The sequence below is a fragment of the Panthera pardus genome, unplaced genomic scaffold, assembly GCF_024362965.1.
Source record: "Panthera pardus isolate Hobbes unplaced genomic scaffold, ASM2436296v1 HiC_scaffold_22, whole genome shotgun sequence".
NCBI classification, from domain to species: Eukaryota; Metazoa; Chordata; class Mammalia; order Carnivora; family Felidae; genus Panthera; species Panthera pardus.
In genome coordinates, this window is record NW_026526788.1 from 44,173,345 (window position 1) to 44,195,801 (window position 22,457).

The 22,457-nt window shown below is 36.2% G+C and overlaps 1 protein-coding gene across 2 annotated transcripts in view; it reads right to left on the bottom strand.

Moving 5' to 3' along the window:
* The window catches only part of WAPL (WAPL cohesin release factor), a 93,220-nt gene that overhangs the window by 20,697 nt on the left and 50,066 nt on the right, over nucleotides 1-22,457 (bottom strand). For both annotated transcript variants that reach the window (XM_019444811.2, XM_019444810.2), the window contains exons 5-9: nucleotides 7,682-7,777; nucleotides 6,246-6,398; nucleotides 5,862-5,998; nucleotides 5,033-5,144; nucleotides 2,928-3,155 (exon numbers count right to left, since the gene is read on the bottom strand). In XM_019444811.2, coding sequence (XP_019300356.1) covers nucleotides 2,928-3,155; nucleotides 5,033-5,144; nucleotides 5,862-5,998; nucleotides 6,246-6,398; nucleotides 7,682-7,777 — 726 coding nt within the window. The remainder of the gene's footprint in view (nucleotides 1-2,927; nucleotides 3,156-5,032; nucleotides 5,145-5,861; nucleotides 5,999-6,245; nucleotides 6,399-7,681; nucleotides 7,778-22,457) is intronic.

Sequence of the window (22,457 nt, forward strand, 5' to 3'; positions counted from 1 at the left end):
ACTTTAAAAAAAAAAAAAAGTATCATTTGTCAATTCAATAAAATAAATGCTGATACTGTTCTTTCTATAGAACAGAGGCACAAAGATAGAAAAATAGGACTGTTGAATCAAAGTGCCTATGTATTAACTGTAATACACTATATTGGAATAATTTACCACAAAGGTTGTAACATTTAACTCTAGGAACAAAGTGTGGGTGTTATCAGTACACCTTGCTTTTGAATCCTCAAAAGCACTAGCTATCACTTTAAATTTTTGCCAAAGGATAAAAAATGATTACCTTATTGCTTTGGTTTGAATTTTTCAAACTACAGTAAACTTGTACATTTTTTCCACATATTTATAAGCTAACTGTATTTCTTCTACTCTGAGTCCCTGTCAGTAATTCTTTATTTTCCTTGCAAAGCTGCTTGGGATTTTTTGTTTGTTTTGTTTTTAAATTCTGTATATTTTCTTATCTCTTCTGAATAAAAATCCTGTTACTTTTAGGGTTTCAGATTCACTAGTCTTGAACTTGACATGCAGTGTTAGCAGCCTGGATACACATGATATGTCTATCATGACAAAATTATATGTAAATAATGATTGAAGACCAGCACTACAGTAAGCCCAGGACAGTAAAGTCAGTAGTATTTACAACCGGACTAGAGTTTTTCTTTCTCTTCATTTGCCTTTAATTATTCATTTTCTTTCTTATTATGTTTCTTTTTAAAAGCATACAGCCACCCCCCCAAGAAAGAACAATCTGGTTCCTGTAACAATATGGAACTTCAGCTTAACAAAATTAGCAAAGCTGATAAGACCTGGTTTTCTTTCCAAAGCTTCTTTCCTTTCAAAGATACAAGTTTACATTAAGTCCTCCTGGTTTGGAACTGAATATAAATATTTAGAAATTGAAAAAACAGAGCTTACCAGCAAAAATCTTACTAGTATTACAGATTTAGAGGAGATCTAGAATATTTTAGTCTATTCATTAAAAAAACAAGGTTGATGTCCAAGGTGACATATATAGAATGAGAAATTGTCACTATAAAAACAGATTCCGTTTTGCCCAATTCTCATTCTAAGTCCCTGAAAGAGTAATTTAATGAGATCAGTTCAGGTATATTAGCTCAAGAGTCATAGTAGTAATAAAGCTGAAGCCTAATGAGGATTTCTTTGTTAAGGACGAAAGGGAATAGTAATTTGATGCCAATATACAGCAAACAATCATTAAGTTTTTATGCTAAAAGAGGCCTTGGTTTGTCTCTATCAACATAAAAAGGATTGTTTGATATGTTAAGCTATATTCATTAAAAACAGCCTACAAATCAAACATTTTATATGCAAACTGGAATAGTCCTTAAAGAGTTAAAGCACAATCAAATCATTAATCAGAATACTAACCAGCAATTGTTAGCTCTCAGTTATGTGAATTATACCTGAAAACATAATATATTTTAAATTCTCTTCCCAAGGTGCATCAGGAATAGGAATGTATTTTTAAGAAGTTAAGCAGTTAATAAAAAACCAAAACTAATGTGTAGGGGAACAGTCACTGTACAAAACAATGTCTACTGTACAATTTAAAACAAATACAATATTCAAGTATAGCTGAAGTTGGGAGGAAAAAGAGGCATCCTAAAATTAGCAACTGTGTTCTCATTTTAACCATGTAAGTAAATTATTTAATACAACATAAGAAAGTTATTATACCGCTATTTGCCACCCTAATAAATTCAACAAACCATAGAGAAATTTCAAGGAACAAGTTTATCATCATGCTATTTAACAGCAAATGCTTGGAAAGGATCTAAATGTTGAACAATATGGGAAACCCCCACAAAAAAGATACATTTATTCAATGATGCAGAAAATAAAAATCTCAAATTTATTTTCATTATCATTAAAAAATTTGTACACATTGCAAAAGGTTAAAGGAAAATAAAAATTACATATATATTTTAATGTAGTATACAATGTGGTGACGTACAGGGATCTTTATCCACCAGCTGAGCATAACAGCTATTTTCCCAACTTTACTAAGTACTGAATACATTCAATTCTATATCTTGTCTTTTAGTGTTAACCTACTTTCCCCTCAAACCCCACTTTATACAAATCACTCTACCTTAATTAAACAGAGCACTACCCCTAAATCATATTTAATTAGTACAAAGCATTCTATAATTTTTGAGGCAAATGCTGCAGTCTTCAGTTTATTAGTAGTCAGTAGAAAAAACAATGCTAATACAGTTTTGAGATTGGAAATATCTCAAAGTCAGATTATATATAAACAAATAACCTTTTTTCAAAATGACAAGGCCAATTATCTTCTACTGACCTAGTAACCTGTGGGGATACTACTGATTCTACAAGTAAAGCAGCCAAAGGAAAGGAGAACTAGAATCAACCAGAAGCAACACAGTCATCTTAAACTTCGGGAGTTGTGTTGAGCCTAAGGGTTACTGGCCATGACCCCAATTGCTGCAGGCAGGAAACTTCTTTCAGAGCCTTGGGCCCTTGAGGAGTTAACCAGACACCTTGAGATACTCTGGAATATGTGAATGCTCATTTAAACGGCCCCTGAAAATCCTCTGGATCTTTATTCCTGAAACCTACAGAGAATAAGAATTCAAATTCCTAACAGTCTAAATATAGTTAATACACTAAAAAAATAAACAAAACAAACAAAAAACAAACAAACAAAAACAAAACAAAAGGACAGACAGAACGCAACAGAAAATTTACTGGCAAAAAATCTAAATATAGATGGGCTAGTTTAGGCAGGGAACAGAATCATGCTCAGAGCTAAGCCTTAGAAGAACTTGCCCAATTGTTGACCAGGAGATTAAATGATCTGTCCAAAGTCACACACCTGCTGTGACTAACTTAAAACTTTCTGAAAGTAATTTTCATTTTATAATGGACGGAAGGAAGAAACCTACCGTTATATTTTCTAGATCAAGATGCTTGTTGTGGACAGTTTCACACAGTCTTCGAATTTTCTCTTTGATTTTGTTCATGTCTTTTTCATTCAGTAGCTTAGCTGAAGAAGCATCTTGTTCCAGTTCCAGAAGTCGAATCATTAGATCTAGGCTAGCTCTATCAAGATCCATGTTCAAACGATCTCTACTCAATATGTACATGAGGGCTGCTGTACAAAGGGACAGATTCTTCAACAGACAAAAATAAAAGTTAATGTACACAACTGGTGACAATTTCATTTATGAGACTGTTTTGAGATTTGTTGGAAGCCTTAAAAATGTTATATTCAGTGCAAACTGCCCCCTTAAGGGGCATACTCTAGGAAAATATAAATTAAATGAATAAAGGTCTGTTACTTAAAATTTTCCTTTCTATCACTACTTAAAATTTTCCTTTCTATCAGTGCTCCCTATATGCATGCTCCCAAACTAGAAAAATGTTAAGTGGAATTACATATTTTCTTAGCCATTCTGTGCTAAGAGTTTATAAAACATTTTTTACACACACCTGTTTTTATACAATAGTTCACCTTAGGATATAGTTGATAAAGTTGAATTTCAATTTTAAATCAAGAGCATGTTTTAAAATCTGTACCACTTAGGTTATTTTTTTTTTTTTCTATGAAATAAACACAGCTGAGTTTGTGTCAATACTATAAAGTTAAAATGCTCAAATAAACATATTTAGACTCATTTCTTTAAAATAAATCAAGCAGGAGGTGCCTGGCTGGCTGGCTCAGTCAGTGTCTGACGCTGGGCTTAGGTCATGATCTTGCAGTTTATGGGTTCAAGCCCCACATCGGGCTCTGTGCTAAAAGCTCAAAGTCTGGACTGTGCTTCAGTTTCTGTGTCTCCCTCTCTCTCTCACCCTCCTCCACTTGCACTCTGTCTCTCTCTCTCTCAAAAATGAATAAACATTTAAAAAAAATGTTTTCACATTAATATAATGTGCTCTCAAAATCATTGAGATCAGGCAGTTATTAACATACTCTGCTTATAATAGATACTAAAAGCCAGAGTACTGAGGTAATATATTTTAGGTAACCATTAATATTAACAAAATGGTCTACGTTGGGATAGTCTAACATTTGGAATATTTTGTACTTACACTTATTTCATATGTACAGAAACTTAATTATCTAAAGATTTAAACTCTGATTCTCCCAAAGTAGAAAATTTTTGACTAGGTGACTAATTAAATGCTTACAGAACAAATTATTTTTAGAAATTAGGATGTCACAGTATAGGCCTTGGGAAATCCACTGCCCCCAAGAGCACACACTAATGCCTTGGTCCTCTCCTAACTGTGTAACAAAGCAAATTAATTCTTAGTTCTTTTCTCTTCCTCTCATTGTTCTGTATCTGCTACAACTTGGCAATGGAGTTCTCCCAACTCAGGGTTAAGTACACTGTTTTCAGTTTCAGAATATTCACTATCAAACTGTGTCACCTAATCTGCATTTAAAACATAATTTCCTTGAGCAAAAATATAATAAAATGATCTGAAAACACCACTACTGATAATGATAAATAATTTTTTTCCCAATTTGAAAAATGTTAAACCCAACTTTTATTACATATGCTTGATTTTTAAGAGATAGTGTCAAAGCCATAATGAAAATGAGATTTCTTTTCACAATGGGCTAGAACTAGATTCAACATCCAAACAAAATGTCTAAATATTTTTTTTAATTTCAAACCATTTTTCTCATGCTTTCAATAGAGTAATTAAAGATTTTTTTTTCAGCATCTTATGATTAAAGGAAATCAATGCATACAGAATTAAATATTCAGTATAGCATGGCATAGTATGTTAGGTATGAAATCAGAATGATGTTTTAATAGTATAAATTAACAAATTAAGAGAAAACAGGGTCATGAGAAAACATCCTTAAATAATGTATTAAGCAAAAAACTTCTAGCATTAAGCTCTATATATTCAGCAAATAAAACTAACTGAAACCAAAATTAGGAAATACTCATATATGAATAACCAATATTTTTCAATAGCTAAATAGACTAAAATTTTAAAATAATGCTTCCTAATCCCAGAAACTTAAAAATACCTGATGGTGCTGGGAATCATCCAAGGTTTTAAAAACCATTGCTACCATTCCGTGTGCTCTCAGGTGCATTCGAAAACTGGGCATGGCACATTTAGTAGCCAAGCTAATAACACTAGGAGAAAACAGACTAGGTTAGGGGGACTGAAAATAGCTAGTGCATTAGTTTTTTGTTTGTGCAATACCAAAACAAGCAAATGGGGAGAGGTGAGGGGTGTCAAAGCACTACCCATTGAGATCACAATATAAAACACATGGGCAAAATGAATTATTAAAAACCTGTTGATGCACAGTGATTAGGTATGCTATATTAAAAAATGTAACTAACACACAGTAGTCTTTAGTGTATTACTACTATCATTAAAAGCGAAAGGTCTCAGCTACTTTTTGTAACTAACACTTTTGTTGTATCAGGACTATAGATAATGTTTGATTGGATATATTCCAATTGACTGGATAATTCAAACTAAGATATTCAATCTATTACAGTATGCAAAAGATGATCCAAATCAAAACATGCTTAAAACAAATTTATTACTTGTCTAAAATTTAGGGATGAAAAATAACTTTTTTAATGATTTTTTAATGTAACACTTCTTTTAAGCATCTGTAAACTGAAGCCTGTACTATGCTAAATGGCTACGATCATCCAACTTTCCATTGTCCATGTAGAATCAAGTTCCTCATGAGAAATCAATCACATTCTAACTTATCACTGACTATAAAATACATTCATGATAATAAACTCACAAATGTTTGGCTCTACTCGGCTGGAAAGTGTTAATAAGATATAGCATGCACATAATTATCAAATATAAAAATAAGATCTTACCTAAGGCAACGTGTGTTTAGAGGCTGAGTGCTCTTTAAGCCACTTAACAGGTACTCAATGTCATCAGTGAACTCTTGATTTTCACCAAATTCCACCACATCATTGAAGTGCTTCACATGCTGAACAACTGTATATAACTGCCAAGAAAAATAAGTCCACCTCTTTTATAACCACGAACTAGCAACTTAAATCTACGGGCTTGCTGTACTTCGTTTAAAAGTGTATAAAACAATTCAATAGATGGCAACTAAAAGAAATGTTTTTAAAATCATTGGTAGTACTAGGAAAAGATAAGTTTGTGGATATCTGTTCAAGACATTAAAAGGCTAAATGTTACATACAAAAATCTATCCACGTGCAGTAAAACTGTATATAGCTGCTTACTTCTTTGTCTTCTTTTCTGCATTTCAGTGCAGTAACTATATCTTGGTAGGGCTGAGTAGGTATTGTCACAGTTTTTATCACTTTGGGTGGTGGTGCAGGAGCCTTAAAAACTCCATCATCTTTTTGATTTGGTTCCTTTGAAGACAGCCTCACCTATTAATAAAGGTATTAAATTATTGTTCTAAATAAATATAAAAAAATAGTAATAACTCATCTACCTAGTAAATTTGGCTTAAAAAAAAAAGTGGGAAAAGCCTCTGAAAGGTCATAAAGGGCTACTTTGAAATTCCATGCACTACTAGGTAAGACTCAACAAAAGAACCACTCGGGAATTCTTTCTGGTCTTTTTTAACCTCAGATTTCACAGACAATCTATTATTTGTCTCCAGGACCATTAGAAGGAATAAAGAACCACAATTACATACATAACACTGAGAAAAGCTAGGAAAGGGAGAATCGAACTACAACAGATAGACAAAAGAACTTTTAAAGTACAAGAATCCGGGGGCGCCTGGGTGGCTCAGTAGGTTAAACATTCGACTTCGGCTCAGGTCATGATCTCGCGGTTTGTGAGTTCAAGCCCCGCGTCAGGCTCTGTGCTAACAGCTCAGAGCCTGGAGCCTGCTTCAGATTCTGTATCCCCCCTCTCTCTGCCCCTCCCCCAATCATATAATGTCTCTCTCTGTCTCAAAAATAAACAAACACTAAAAAAAAGAAAAGGTACAAGAATCTTCAATTTAGGGTATAAATAGTCATAATAAAAGGCTGGTATATAATTACTAATACACACAATGATGATTCTATACTAGTAAGCACAGTTGAATATACTCAACTTAAGGAGACAGGGAACTGTATATATAGAGATATCTATCCCTAACTCTTTTGAATTCATCACTTGATAGCTCCAGATGACTGAGGTATTATCATTAACCTAGAAATATTAATCTACGGTCCTTTCAGTTATTCTGAAGAAAATAATTTGATAACCGTTTCAAATGTGTTTTGAACTGAAAGGTATTACTGGAATGAAGGATAAAGCTCTCCTCTGAAAAGTAAATGAACCACTCAAAGCTACTCTAAGATCTATGTAGGATGTAATTTATAATATAGCTCTAGTAGCTAATTACAAAATTCAAATATAGAATAATTTACCCTTAAAACACTAAATACAGTAATTCCAGAAAATGTGGGTCAAGGGTAAAAAGTGGTCCAATATTTTTTAAGGCTCTTATCTATAAACTAGTAGCACCAGATTTTCCATTATCCTGTCCATAATCCTCACTTTTCCAATGATTAAACTGAAGCCACTCAATTTTAATGAGGAAGTCCAAAACACACTGTTGAAATCAAAGATTTTCAAACTGTGAATAAAGATAGCAATGGCTTAATTTATAATCTATTAAACAAAAATGAAATAAAATGTACAGTTCACTTACTGTGGCACTCTGAGGTTTTACTATTGGTGGCCCAGGCAGCTCTTCCGAGTCTGGATGGTTCCAATGTCTGGCATTATATACAGCTTTTGTAGGAGACTAGAGAGATGAGAAAAAGGTCGCCTGTTTCCTTATTTTGCATCATTATAAAAGTAACTCATTTAATAAATAAAAATTCACTAAGAATAACTTAAATACATAAACATATATCCTAGACAAAGCAGGACAGACAATACCTAGCTTGTATTCCCACCATGCTCTCATGCCTATGGAATCACTGTGGTATTCTGCCACAAAATCAACAATTAGTGCTGTGGGCAACTATTACCAATCTTGTACTAACTTACTTATCAACACAGTCTACTGTATACACGTATACTGTATTCCTCCTACTACTGGTTCATGCTCCATATTCTTCCAGTGGTGGAAATAAAGCAGCTTATGAAAAGTAATAAAGTTCTGTATATTCATATGTAAGTGAAACTATGGGGGGCCAGATGAATACCATTACTGAGAAGTTTTCAAATTTTTTAAAAGTAGTTACATATATTTAAATAGTTAAGTATTAGTAGTAACTATTAGTGTAAATTAGTAGTTACAAATTTTTAAAAAGTAGTTACATATATATATTTTAAAAAGTAGTTACCATATATTACATAACATATATTACATACAGTGGAATCTAAAGCAGTACTACGTAATACATATATGATTTCTGCAGCAAAATGTCTGCATATTCACATGAAGTGGGATAAAGATATAAACGAACATGCTCCACCTCAGTCCAGGTTAGTGTGCTGGCAAATTAATTTAATATAAACTTAAAATAACTTTCAATTTTAACATTCTCAATTTCAGAATTGAGAATAAAGAACCATGAACCCCTATAATCAAATCCATAGATTAAATCTGTATGAAAAGCACAAAAATCTTCACTTTTAAAAGGTGACTGATTGGGGCGCCTGGGTGGCTCAGTCGGTTAAGCGGCCGACTTCGGCTCAGGTCATGATCTCGCGGTCCGTGAGTTCAAGCCACCGCGTCGGGCTCTGTGCTGACAGCTCAGAGCCTGGAACCTGTTTCAGATTCTGTGTCTCCCTCTCTCTGACCCTCCCCCATTCATGCTCTGTCTCTCTCTGTCTCAAAGATAAATAAACATTAAAAAAAAAAAAAGGTGACTGATTAAACAAAAGCTGAGAACACTTTTGCCATTCTTTACAAAAGTTATGTTTCAAGTTTGTTCTTTAATCGTCAAATAAATGTTTGATCTCCTTAAGAGATCTTCTGTTTATAAGAATATAACTCACACTTTCAGTACTACAGACAAAAAATAGAAGTACAAGTTGGGAGGTGCCTGGGTGGCTCAGTTGGTTAAGCACCTGACTTGATTTTAGCGTTCAAGTCATGACCTCATGGTTCTGTGGGTTCGAGTCCCATGTCAGGCTCTGCGTTGATAGTGCAGAGCCTGCTTGGGATTCTCTCTCTCTCTCCCTCCCCTGCTGGCACTAGCTCACTCTAAATAAATATACAAACTTAAAAAAAAAAAAGTACAAGTTGGGAAACATACTTTTAAGACAGGCCAAAAATTTACATAACAAATAACCTTCTTCCCTTACTAGCTGCAGTAAACGAACATAACAGGAATCAAGCATCAAAGTTATCTTTTTCCAAATACTATCTTTAAAACAACCATGTTGTGACATCAAGGTAACAGTGTAAGCTCTACAATAACTAGTTTATTGAAAGATAAAGTTTAAGTTGATTTGCCTATTAAATGTGTCAGAAAAATCGTAATACTAAAAGGAATCCTACTTTGAAACTTGCATAGTCTCTCACCTATACTACGTATATAAACCCATTATTCTTACAAACCGGCTTACATAAAGTGAGGATGCATTAGTAATCTAAAGCAATTTATGCACTCCAACAATGATTTAATCAGGCCTCTTGAGGTACTACCACATAGAGAAGATCCAGCATGAATTTTAAAATCTAGCTCTCAGGGTGCCTGGGTGGCTCAGTCGGTTAAGGGCCGACTTCAGCTCAGGTCACGATCTCGCCGTCCGTGAGTTCGAGCCCCGCGTCGGGCTCTGCGCTGATGGCTCAGAGCCTGGAGCCTGCTTCCAATTCTGTGTCTCCCTCTCTCTCTGCCCCTCCCCCGTTCATGCTCTGTCTCTCTCTGTCTCAAAAATAAATAAACGTTAAAAAAAAATTTTTTTTTAAATCTAGCTCTCTACTTCTTACTGTTCTTCTCTCAAACATCAGCTATATAATCCATATGCCTGCTAGTTGTTAGATTCTTCATTTAAGCAACTTCTGACACCCAAAGCATAGTATTGAGCCCAGGAAGATAAAGGACATTTGGAAAGAACAGGTGCCTCAAAGCCCAATCACTATACTTCTTTTTAAAAAGCACTGATCTCCAATAATAATCTTCTGGATAATAATAAGGTATCTGGTTTCACAGGTAACAAAACAGCAGGGCAGATCTAAATTAAATAGACCACCTTCCAATTAACTGTGAGTGGTGATATACCTAAGCAGACTTAGGAACCAGATGGTCTGTATTAAAATCCAGATGAACAGTGAGCTCTACTATTAGTTACTAAACATTTTACTTATCTGAGGATTAAATGAAAATATATAAAACATTTAGAAGAGTGCCGAAAAGAATATGTGCTCTGTTAAGTATTACCTATTATCAATAATATTAATGGTAATAGTTGCTAAGTGATGATGTGTAATTCTGACACTAGCATCTCCAAAAGAAAATTGGGAGTATGTGGTCTATTCATCTAACAGAGAATTGCAATGAAGAAATGAAATAACTGACATGAAAACACATCTTACCAAGTATTACTGTTATAAAAATCAGACTGGGATACACTATTCTAACTCATCTCAAAAGTCTTTGAACAATATCATTGATGAATACAGATGGAAAAACTCTCAACAGAATACTAGAAAACTGAATTCAACAGCACACTAAAAGGATCATATACCATGACCAAGTGGGATTTATCAGTGGAATGCAAGAAAAATTATCAATGGAATGCAAGAATAATTCAAAATATGAAAATCAACCAGTGTGATAAATCAAACTAACAGAATGGACAAAATTCTGTCCATCATCACAATTTGGTGCAAAAAAAAAAAAAAAAAAAAAAGCATTTGACAAAACTGAACAGCCTTTCATGATAAAAACACTCAACAAACTAGGAATACAAGGAAATTACCTAAATATAATAAAGGTCACATATTAAAAGCCCCAAACTAACATACTCAACAGTAAAAAACTGAAAGGTTTTCCTTCAAGATCAGTATTAAGGCAAGAATGGCCATTCTCACCAATTCTATTTAACATAGACATACCAAAAAGGAATTAGGCAAGATAAAAAAAATAAAAAATATACAAATTGGAAAAGAAGTACAATTTTATCTGTTAATAGATGACACAATCTTGTGTGTAAGAAAACTCAAAAGATTCCACCAAAAAAACCCCAAACTGTTAGAACTAATAAATATATTCACTTAAGTTGTATGATACAAACTCAACATACAAAAATCTGTTGCATTTCTATACAATTAAAAAAGAACAATCCAAATCCAAAAAGGAAATGAAGAAAATCCCATTTACAAAAGCATTAAAAAAAAAAAAAAAGAAAGAAAGAAAAAAGAAAAAGAAACCTTAGGAATAAACTAAGGAAGCAAAAGACTGTACACACTGACAGGTACAAAACATTACTGAAATAAATTAAGGAAGACACAAATAAATGGAAAGACATCTTGTGTTCATGGATTGTAAGGCTTAATATTGTTAAAATGGCCATACTACCCAAAGGGATCTATAGGTTCAATGCAATTCCTATCAAAATCCCAATGGTATTCTTTACAGAAAAGATAAAACACAAACTTAAAATTCATATGGAATCACAAAAGACCTTGAATTGCCCAAACGATCTTCACAAAGAACAAAAAAAACTGGAGGCCTCACACTTCCTGGTACCAAAACACATTATAAGGCACCTGGGTGGCTCAGTTGGTTGAGCACCCGGCTGTGGCTCAGGACTACATCAAACTGAAAGGTTTCTACACAGCAGAGGAAACAATCAAAAGAATAAAAAGGCAACCTATAAACGGAAGAAATATTTGCAAACCATATATTTAATAAGGGGTCACTATCCAAAATATATAAGGAATACCTACAATTCAATCTCACAAAAAACCAAATCAAAACTGATTTAAGAAATAGGCAAAGGACTTGAACAGAAATCGCTCCAAAGAACAGAAAGAAACAACAGGTTTTTGAAAAGTTCATCATCACAAATCACATGTGAAATGTAAGTAAAAATCGTAATAAAATATCACCTTACACCCATTAGAATGGCCATTATAAAAAAAAAAACCCAGAAAATAACAAGTGCTGGCAAGGATGCAGAGAAAAACTGGAATACACGTGCACTGGCTGGTGGGAATTTAAATGGTGCAGCCACTATGGAAAACAATTGAGGAACAGGAGATTCCTCAAACACGTTAAAATAGAACTTCCCTCAATAGCCAAACTATGGAGAGAATCCAAATGTCCATTGATTTATGAATGGATAAAGATGTAGTGTGTACACACACACACACACACACACACACACACACACACACACACACGATGGAATATTACTCAGCCATCAAAAAGAATGAAAAAGAATGAAATCTTGCCACTGGCAATAACATGGATGGAGCTAGAGAGTATAATGCTAAGTGAAATAAATCAGAGAAAGGCAGATACTATTAGATTTCACTCATATGTGGAATTTAAGAAACAAAACAGATGATGGGGCAGCTAGCTGGGTGGCTCAGTCAGTTGAGCATCCAACTTCAGCTCAGGTCATGATCTCGTGGTTCATGGGTTCAAGCCCTGCATTGAGCTCTGTGCTGACAGCTCAGGGCCTGGAGCCTGCTTCAGATTCTGTGTCTCCCTCTCTCTCTCTCTGCCCCTCCCCTGTTCACACTGTCTCTCTCTCTCAAAAATAAATACACATTAAAAATTTTTTAATTAAAAAAAAAACAGATGAACATATGGGAAGGGGGAGAGAAGAGAGGGAAACAAAACACAAGAGACTCTTAATGAAATCAAACTATGGGTTGACGGAGGAAGGTGGGTGGGAGATGGGCTAAATGGGTGATGGCTATTAGGGAGGAAACTTGTGATGCGCACTGGGTGTTGTATCTAAGTAATGAATCACTGAATTCTATCCCTGAAACCAATACTGCACTGTATGTTAACTAAAAAATTTAAATTAAAAAAAAAAAGGAAAAAAAATAGAACCAATTATCAAAAAAATTCAAATCAAGATCTTGAAAATTTTTTACTCTAATGGTCACTGTAGCATTATTCACAATAGCCAAGAGGTGAAAACCTATCAAAAGATGAATGGATAGGGGCACCTGGATGGCTCAGTTGGTAGAGCATGCAACTCGATCTCAGGGTTGTGAGTTTGAGCCCTACGTTAGGTGTAGAAATTGCTTAAAAATAAAATTTTAAAAAAGAAAAAAACCACGGATACAGAGAATGTGATATATCCATACAATAGACTATTATCAGCCATAAAACAGGAAAATCCTATCATATGCTACAAGACTGATAAACCTTCAGGATGTTATGCTAAATGAAGTAAGCCTAACAGGACTAATACTGCATGATTCCACTTATGTAAGGTATGTTAAGTAGTCAAACTCATACAAAAAGAAAGCAGAGTAGTAGCCAGGACCTTAAGGGAGGTGGGAAATAAGGGGCTGCTGCTATTCATTGCATACAAAAAAATAATATAAAATGAAAAACTTCTAGTGTTCTGTTGTATAACATTGTGCTTATAGTTAACAATAATACTGTATTGTACACTTAGAAATTTCCTAAGAGGGTAAATTCCATGTGGTGTTTACCAAAATAAATTCTTTTTGAAAAGCCCCTAAAGCCTAACAGGATACAGAATAACCAAATAACTTATATTAAAGGGATATATTCAAGGAACTTTCTATTTACTCTGTTGAACAAAGAGATTTAGTAATACTGTTATTTTATTTTTTTAATGTATTTATTTATTTATTTTTGAGAGAGAGCGAGCAGGTATGGAGGCACACATGGGGAAGGGGCAGAGAGAGAGAGAGGGAGACATAAAATCCAAAGCAGGCTCGCAGCTGCCAGGACAGAACCCTATGTGCGGCTCAAACTCATGAAAAGATGAGATCACGAGATCATGACCTGAGCCGAAGTCGGACACTTAACTGACAGAGCCACCCAGGCACCCAGTAATGCAGTTATTTTAAAAGTTTTTGTAGGGTGATTGGGTTGTTCCATTGGTTAAGCATTCACCTCTGGATTTCAGCTCAGGTCATGATCTCAGGGTTTGTGGGATCAAGTCCCACATCTGCTTGGGATTCTCCTCTCTCTCTCTCTGCCCTTCCCCCCACTCATGGCTCATGCTCTCAAAATAAATAAACTTTAAAAAAAGGTTTTGACTTTTTACCATTTTAGTGCTTAACTAAATGAAAGTGGATCTAATTAGATCCTCAACTATTATTTCAAAGTTTTACGTGATTAATATAGGTTTAATAAAGGGAGGAGATGAAGATACATACTATTATCTAAAAATTAAAATAAAAAAATCTGCAGGTAGCATGCACATGGACACACAAGGGGCAATGGTTGGGGGGTAAGGACAACACTGACAGACTCTGAGCTCTTTACATCATTCCAAAATGATATATGACAACTGCACATGCACTGAAGTGAATTGTTTATGGAGACTACACAAAAATACTACGTCACATGCTAAGGTCACTCAGTGAAAGTGACTGTGTATAGTACCTGCAAAAATACCACTTAAGAATTGACTTTTCATGGAAGATGAAATCATCCTTATCATTCAGCAACCTAGCTAAGTTTAAACTAGGTCATTCTGACTGCACCACTACACTAGGCTTACCTTTAATCTCGTTAATTTTATTCTCGCTTAAAAACCAGACATATCACATTAAACAAATTCCTTAACTTTTCGCTGTGTTAAAATATTTGTGGGTTCTGTTTGTGCTGTAATCTAATAAGGAGAATATTACAAAATAAGTAAGAAAGCTCCTTAAGAATACTCAAACATTTGGGGTGCCTGGGTGGCTCAGTCGGTTAAATGTCCGACTCTTGGTTTCAGCTAAGGTCATGATCTCACAGTTTGTGGCTCAGAGCCTGCTTGGGATTCATTCTCTCTCTCTCTCTCTCTCTCTCTCTCTCTCTCTCTCTCTCTCTCTCTCAAAACAAACAACAAAAAAGGAGCACTGTAACATTTTTTAAAGTTAAAATGTTCATTTATTTTAGACAGGGACAGAACGTGAGTGGGGAAGGGGCAGAGAGAGGGAGACAGAATCCAAAGCAGGCTCCAGGCTCTGAGCTGTCAGCACAGAGCCTGATGTGGGGCTCAAACTCACAAACCATGAGATTGTGACCTGATCTGAAGTCGGAGGCTTAACCAACTGAGCCACCAAGGCGCCCCTTATATTTCTTTACATTTATTTATTTTGAGAGAGAGAGAGAATGTGAATAGGAGTGGGCAGAGAAAGGGAGAAAGAGAGAATTCCAAGCAGGCTCCACACAGAGCCTGATGCAGGCTCAAACTCACAAACCGTGAGATCATGACCTGAGCCAAAACCAAGAGTCAGACTCTTAACCGACTGAGCCACCCAGATGGCCCAAGAATACTCTAACATTTTAAAGATCTGGAATCATTTTAACATATTTCAATCTTAGTAATCTTAAACACATACTATTTTATTCAACTATCCAGGGGCACGACAAACAAGAACCCTAAGTACAACACTCTACTAGAGCTAAGGGAAAAACATTCCAGTAACAGACCTATGGGAGCATTTATCCATGAGAGAGAATCCAGTTTCTATGAGAACAATGGATAAAAATTGGGTCTTTACAATTTTAATGCCAAGGCCATGCTTAACAGATTGGCTTATTGAATCATAATTACAAAGCAGAGGAAAGAATTCCTTCACCAAAAGCTAAGAAGAAATGACAATATTATGCTATCCTTCACTGAGATGGCTCCCAAAAGGGAAAAAAATTGGATAATTGCTTTTAAGCCATATGAATTTTTTTAACAGTACCAAATTTATTTCTGAGTTTTAAAGAAGACTATGTACTAAATGAGGACAAAAATAGTAAGCTGATTAGAATTCATCTAGTCTTACCCACACAAGGATATCATGAGAACAGAATCACACTCTAACCAGTAATTCAATCAGCAGGCTGTACAACGAAATGAGTTCTGAAAGAATCAAGTGCTGCAACACACAACTGTGTGTGTGTGTGTGTGTGTGTGTGTGTGTGTGTGTGAGTGAGAGAGAGAGAGAGAGAGAGAGAGAGAGAGAGATCACATGCACACATGCGCCTGTGGTACTTTAGTGGCAATTCAAAAAGGGGAAATTAAGTCTGGCTTTAAAAAAACGTTAAAGAGTTAAAAAAAATTTTTTTAATGTTTATTTATTTTTGAGAGAGAGAGAGACGCAGAATCTGAAGCAGGCTCCAGGCTCTGAGCGGTCAGTGCACAGCCCATGCGGGGCTCGAACTCACGGACCGTGAGATCATGACCTGAGCCAAAGTCAAACACTCAACCGACTGAGCCACCCAGGTGCCCCTTAAACATTAAGGAGTTTTTTAAAAGATGGATGATAGCAGAGGAAATCTGAGGGAGAAAGGTTTACAAAGATTAAGATAACTGGGGCGCCTGGGTGACTTAGTTAAGCATCCAACTTCGACACCTCACGGTCCCTGAGTTTGAGCCCCGTGTTGGGCTCTGTACTGACATCTCAGAGCCTAGAGCCTGGAGCCTGCTTTGGATTCTGTGTCAATCCCACCCTCCCCAGCTCTCTGCCCTTCCTCCACTCATGTTCTGTCTCACACAAATAAATATTTTTAAAAAAAAATTTTTTTTAAACAAAGATTAGGATAACTTTTAGCTTTTTATTTATTTTTTTTAAAGAATGAGTGATATCTTTTTTTTTTAATTTTTTTTAATGTTTATTTATTTAGTTTTGAGACAGAGAGAGATAGAGCATGAACGGGGGAGGGTCAGAAAGAGAGGGAGACACAGAATCGGAAGCAGGCTCCAGGCTCTGAGCTGTCAGCCTAGAGCCCGACGCGGGGCTCGAACTCACGGACTGTGAGATCATGACTGGAGCCGAAGTCGGACGCTTAACCGACTGAGCCACCCAGGCACCCCCTTTTAGCTTTTTAGAACTTTCCTTTAATTATAATCACATAATCTCAAGTTGTTCCACCCTATTACAAAAAAAACCCTTAAAAAGATTTTCATGTGTTATTAAATATTTAGGTTAAATTATTTGAGGAAAAAAAGGCAGATATCCCTAAATTAAATAGAAAATGTACTTCTGTGATGCCTGGGTAGCTCAGTAAGTTGAACATCTGACTGTTGATTTCAGCTCAGGTCATGACCTCACAGGTTCCTAAAATGGAGCCCTGCATTGGGCTCTGCACTGACATCATGGAGCCTGCTTGGGATTCTCTCTCTCCCCCCTCTCTCTGCCCCTTCCACGTACATGCAAAACCATGTGCACGCATGCACACTCTCTCTCAAAATAAACAAACACTGGAAAAAAAAAAAAACACACTGCTAAGAACAAGACATTTATAATAGATTAATACAGAGCACTATGCAGAGAATACAGTCTATAAGTACAAGGGAGAAATCTGAGCTTAAAATCTCTTCTACTGTATTCAATTAAACTCCGTAAATACCTTTGAAAGAAATGGCCTATTTTTATGAAAAAATTGTTAATTCCTAGCTACATGAAGAACAAGGCACACTACTACTCAGTTATTTGTTGAGTATACATCAAAAGTGTAACTGGTAGCAATGACTTTATAGAAACAGGCCATGACCGGGGCACCTGGGTGGCTCAGTCGGCTGAGCATCCAACTCTTGATTTCAGCTCAGGTCATGATCCCAGGGCCATGGGATCAAGCCCCATGTCAGACTCTGCACTGAACGTGGAACCTGCTTAGGATTCTCCCTCCCTCCCTCTCTCCCCCTCTCCCTCTAAACTAAAAAAGAGGTGGGGGCAGGGGGGACGCTTCGGTGGCTCAGTCGGTTAAGCATCCACTTCAGCTCAGGTCAGGATCTCAGGGTTCATGAAGTTCGAGCCCCTCATCGGACTCTCTGCTGTCAGCACAGAGCCCACTTTGGATCCTGTCTCCCTCTCTCCCTGCCCCTCCCCTGCTTGTGTGCTCTCTCTCAAAAATAAACATTAAAATAATAATAATAATAATAATAACAACAACAACAACAACAAAATCTTTTTAAAAAGAGGCTGTTGTAGGGGTGCCTGGGTGGCTCAGTGGGTTAAGCGTCTGACTTCGGCTCAGGTCATGATCTCGCGGCTTGTGAGTCTGGGCCCCAGGTCAGGCTCTGTGCTGACAGCTCAGAGCCTGGAGCCTACTTTGGATTCTGTGTCTCCCTCTCTCTCTGGCCTCCCTCACTTGTGCCCTGTCTCTCTCTCTCTCCCTCTCTCTCTCCTTCTCTCTCAAAAATAAATTTTAAAATGTAAAAGAAAAAAAAGTTAAAAAAAAAGGTAGGCTATTGTCATGTTAGAATTTAAAATATCATAATTTGTGCATAAACTGCAAAATATCCAGATAACAAAGCATAAATTCAATCCTTGGCACTTTATGAAAACTATTACAACTTAGCCTACAATTCAACAACTATAAAAAATACTACAATGAGCCATGATAAAATTATCAGCTGAATTAGGGGCATCATGTTTTATAACTAAAAATGTCATTAAGTATATAATGGACCAGATGCTTTAAGCTGAGGATTATCAAATTTAGAAATATGAAAAGAGAAGACATAAATATCCTGAGACACCTATGGCTTGACAACATTCATTTCCTCTTCTTTTTCTTTCACAATATGTAGTTAGAGGAACACCTGGGTGGCTCAGTCAGTTAAGTGTCCAACTTTTGGCTCAGGTCATGATCTCACTGTGAGTTTGAGTCCTGTATTGGGCTCGCTGCTGGCAGCAGAGTCCACTTTGGATCCTCTGTCCCACTCTCTCTCTGCCCCTCCCCTGCTCAAGCATGCAGGCGCTCACTCTCTCTCAAAAATAAATACACATTTAAAACTGTCTTAAAAAAAAAAAATAGGTAGCTGCACACATGCTTGTCCTGATTTTCCAACCTCTCTTGCTGCTTGTGTGGCACATGACTAAGTCCAAGTCAATGATGAGTGAACAGAAGTACAGTACACCTTGTGGGTCCTGGTCTAGGAATGGATCACTGCTCACACCTTCCCATTCCTTCTATACGCTTTAATAGTATAGAGATGACAGAACACTATCACAGAGGAAACTCGACTCTGACAATACAGCAACTTGAAAATAGTCCAGAGGTAAACAGCCAAGGACTGAGAAAAGTAAGCTACCTACTTAAAAATTTATTTGGGGTGTCTTTTATAGTAAGCAAAGCTAAATCCTAAAACACCTGAATAATCTTCAGCTGAAATTAGGACCAAATAATTATAGTGATGTACTGAATATACAAAATTTTACCAATACTGTATTTGTGTATCTACATAACCTACACATGTGTAACTACAATTTAAAAGATGTAAACAGGGGCACCTGCTGCCTGGGTGGCTCAGTTGGTTAACTGTCCGACTCTTGATTTCAGCTCAGGTAATGATCTCACAGCTCATGGGTTCAACCCCACATCAGGCTCTGCATTAACAGTGCAGAGCCTGCTTGGGATTCTCTGTCTTCCTCTTTCCCTGACCCTCCCCTGCTCACACATTCACTCTCTATCTCAAAAATAAACAAACGTTAAAAAATAAATAAATAAGAGATGTAAACATGTAAGAGAATGGACAAACAAAAAAAAAAAAAACAGGAAAAAATGCAATCCAAACCCAACATAAAAAAAATTAGAACTATATATACTCTGAGGATAAACCCAGAGTGATTTCCAAGAGTTATTAAATTTAAAAAAACACAAAAGAGCACATACAGATGCTACCTTTTATATAAGAAGGAAGAAAAATGAGATAATTTGTGCTTATTTTTTAAAAAGGAAACACAGGGGTGCCTGGCTGGCTCAGTAGGTAGAGCATGCGACTCTTGATCTCGGGGTTGTGAGTTCAAGCCCCATATTGGGCATGAAGCCTTCTTTTAAATAATGAATAAGATAGGAAACACAGAAAGGATAAAGTAGAAAATAATGAAGTTGGTTCTCTACACAAGGTAGGTGATGGGCTGAAACATATCTCAACGACGTGACTCTTAACTTACCTTTTTGTGTATTTGTGACTTTTGGAAGCATGTTACCACTGTAAATATTCAAAAAACAAATCAATAAGAATGGAAGGGGAAAAAAAAACTAAAACTGGAAGCAAGCCAGAAAAAAAAAAAGAAACGTATTCATAATTCAAATGAATACCAAATACACTGAAGAAAAAACAGAAAGACAGACTAAGAGGCAGACAGACAGAACTAATCAAAGCAACTTACAAACATACTATTTCACTTAATATCCTCAGTGGGTAGCAGCATTGGGTGGGGCAAATACAGGATTGCAAAAATTAAAATAAAAATCCTGAGTACATTAGACTTATTGTAATACATGGACAAAGCAATTCTCTATTTTAGGTGTATTGTAGATATTGTATTGTAGGTGCATTGAGTCAATGTGTTGATGTTGCTGGGAGTCAAGGTTAAGAAAGAAGGCAAGAAAGAACCCTATGGGGATAGATTAATATTGGAGATAGTATGCATTCGTGATTTTTAGAACAGATATATGCATATGCAGAAACATGTATGCAGGTGAACATATACATGCATGTTTTCTACTGTCATCTGCTAAAAGGGCCAAGAAGCAATGAGCACATCTAGTGCCCAGATCCTAGTCTCTAATACCACTGCCCATAGGGAAGAGGGACTCATTAGAGAATGAAACTGATTCCAGGGCTAGAGCAGAGGTACAAGATGAACCTGGAATATTGTGTTCTGCCAAAAAAGTACAGAAGTGCTCATACAGAAGATGGTATGTTACAGGCACAAAAGAGTCAGCTTTAAGAGGCCAAAAGAGGACAAATTTAGCTCCAAAATAAGTAATGAATTATAAGCCATTAAAAGAGAGAGAGATATTCATAAGTCTATACTGATAAAAGAAAAAAAAAGGGAGATGGGCTCATGCAGAGTGCTGAAGAATGTGGAGGGAGTGTGAGAGATGGGGATTATTTTGTAACCAGCATAGTAATAAACACTGGATCATCAAAGAATCATCATGTATACTAAATCTAAGAGTATAGTCTAATGAAAGGGTATTTGAATAGTCTTAAAGTATCTCCTCAAAGACTGCTTTTTAGTTGCAAGGGAAAAAAATAGTTATATACAGTAGAGGAATAGACAACCCCTTGTGTGGGTGATCATAATGAACATCCTCCAGATGTGATACACTGAAAAGAATACACCATCACTTATGCAGTATCTGGATCTAGAATGAATAACATGAATCCAATCAAGATGAAGCTTGAGACTAAACCAAAATGAGATGCTTTTTCTTTAAGGGATCAGGTGTGTCAGAGTCATAAAAGATAAAGATTATGGAAACACTCCAGTTTTAGAAGAGACTAAAGAGATTTAACAGCTAAATGAAATACCTCGCCCTAGACTGGATCCTGTACCAGAAGAGAAGAAAATGCTACAAAGGACATTATTGTGTCAGCTAACTAAATTGAAACAACAGTTTAGGTAAAAATATTGGAACAATGTTAAATTTACTAGTTTGAGTACTATGATGTGGACCTAGCACTGAGTAGGAAATGCACACTGTATTTAAGGGTAAAAGGCCAGGATATATGTGACCTAAATATCCAAAAAAAAAAAAAAAAAAAAAAAAAGTACGCAAGTATATGGATGTATACAGACAAATATAGACAAAGAACAAATGAAAAAAATACATGTTACGTTAGGATAAGGAGTGTTCTTTGCACTATTTTATTTTTCCAACTCTTCTGTAGTTTTGAAAATATTTCTGGGGCACGTGGGTGGCTCAGTCTGTTAAGCATCTGACTTCCACTCAGGGCATGATCTTGCAGTTCGTGGGTTCGAGCCCCACATCAGGCTCTGTGCTGACAGCTCAGAGCCTGAAACCTGCTTCAGATTCTGTGCCTCCGTCTATCTCTGCCCCTTCTCCACTCACATTCTATCTCTTTCTCTCAAAAATAAACACATTAAAAAAAAAAGGTGGGGGGGAAGTATTTCCAAATAAAAAATTTTAATTTAAATTATTTTCCAAATTAAAAAAAATGTAAGTTCTCTTAGGGACACCTGGGTAGCTCAGCTGGTTGACTGTCAACTCTTGATTTCAGCTCAGGTCATGATGTCGTGCTTCTTGAGTTTGAGCCCTTCATCAGGCTCTGCACCGACTGCAATATGAATGCTGGGATTCTCTCTCTCTCCCTCTCTCTGCCCCTCCCCAGATCCTGCTTGCTCACACGCATGCCTCCACTAACATGCACTCTCTCTCTCTCTCTCAAAATAAGTAAACTTAGAAAACCTGTAAAATAGAGAAAGTAGAAATTAGGGCACCTGGTTAAGCTGGTTAAGCGCCCAACTCTTCGTTTTCACCTCAGGTCATGATCTCACGCTGACAGCATGGAGCCTGTGTGGGGTTCTCTCTCCCTCTCTGCCCCTCCCCTGCCCATGGTCT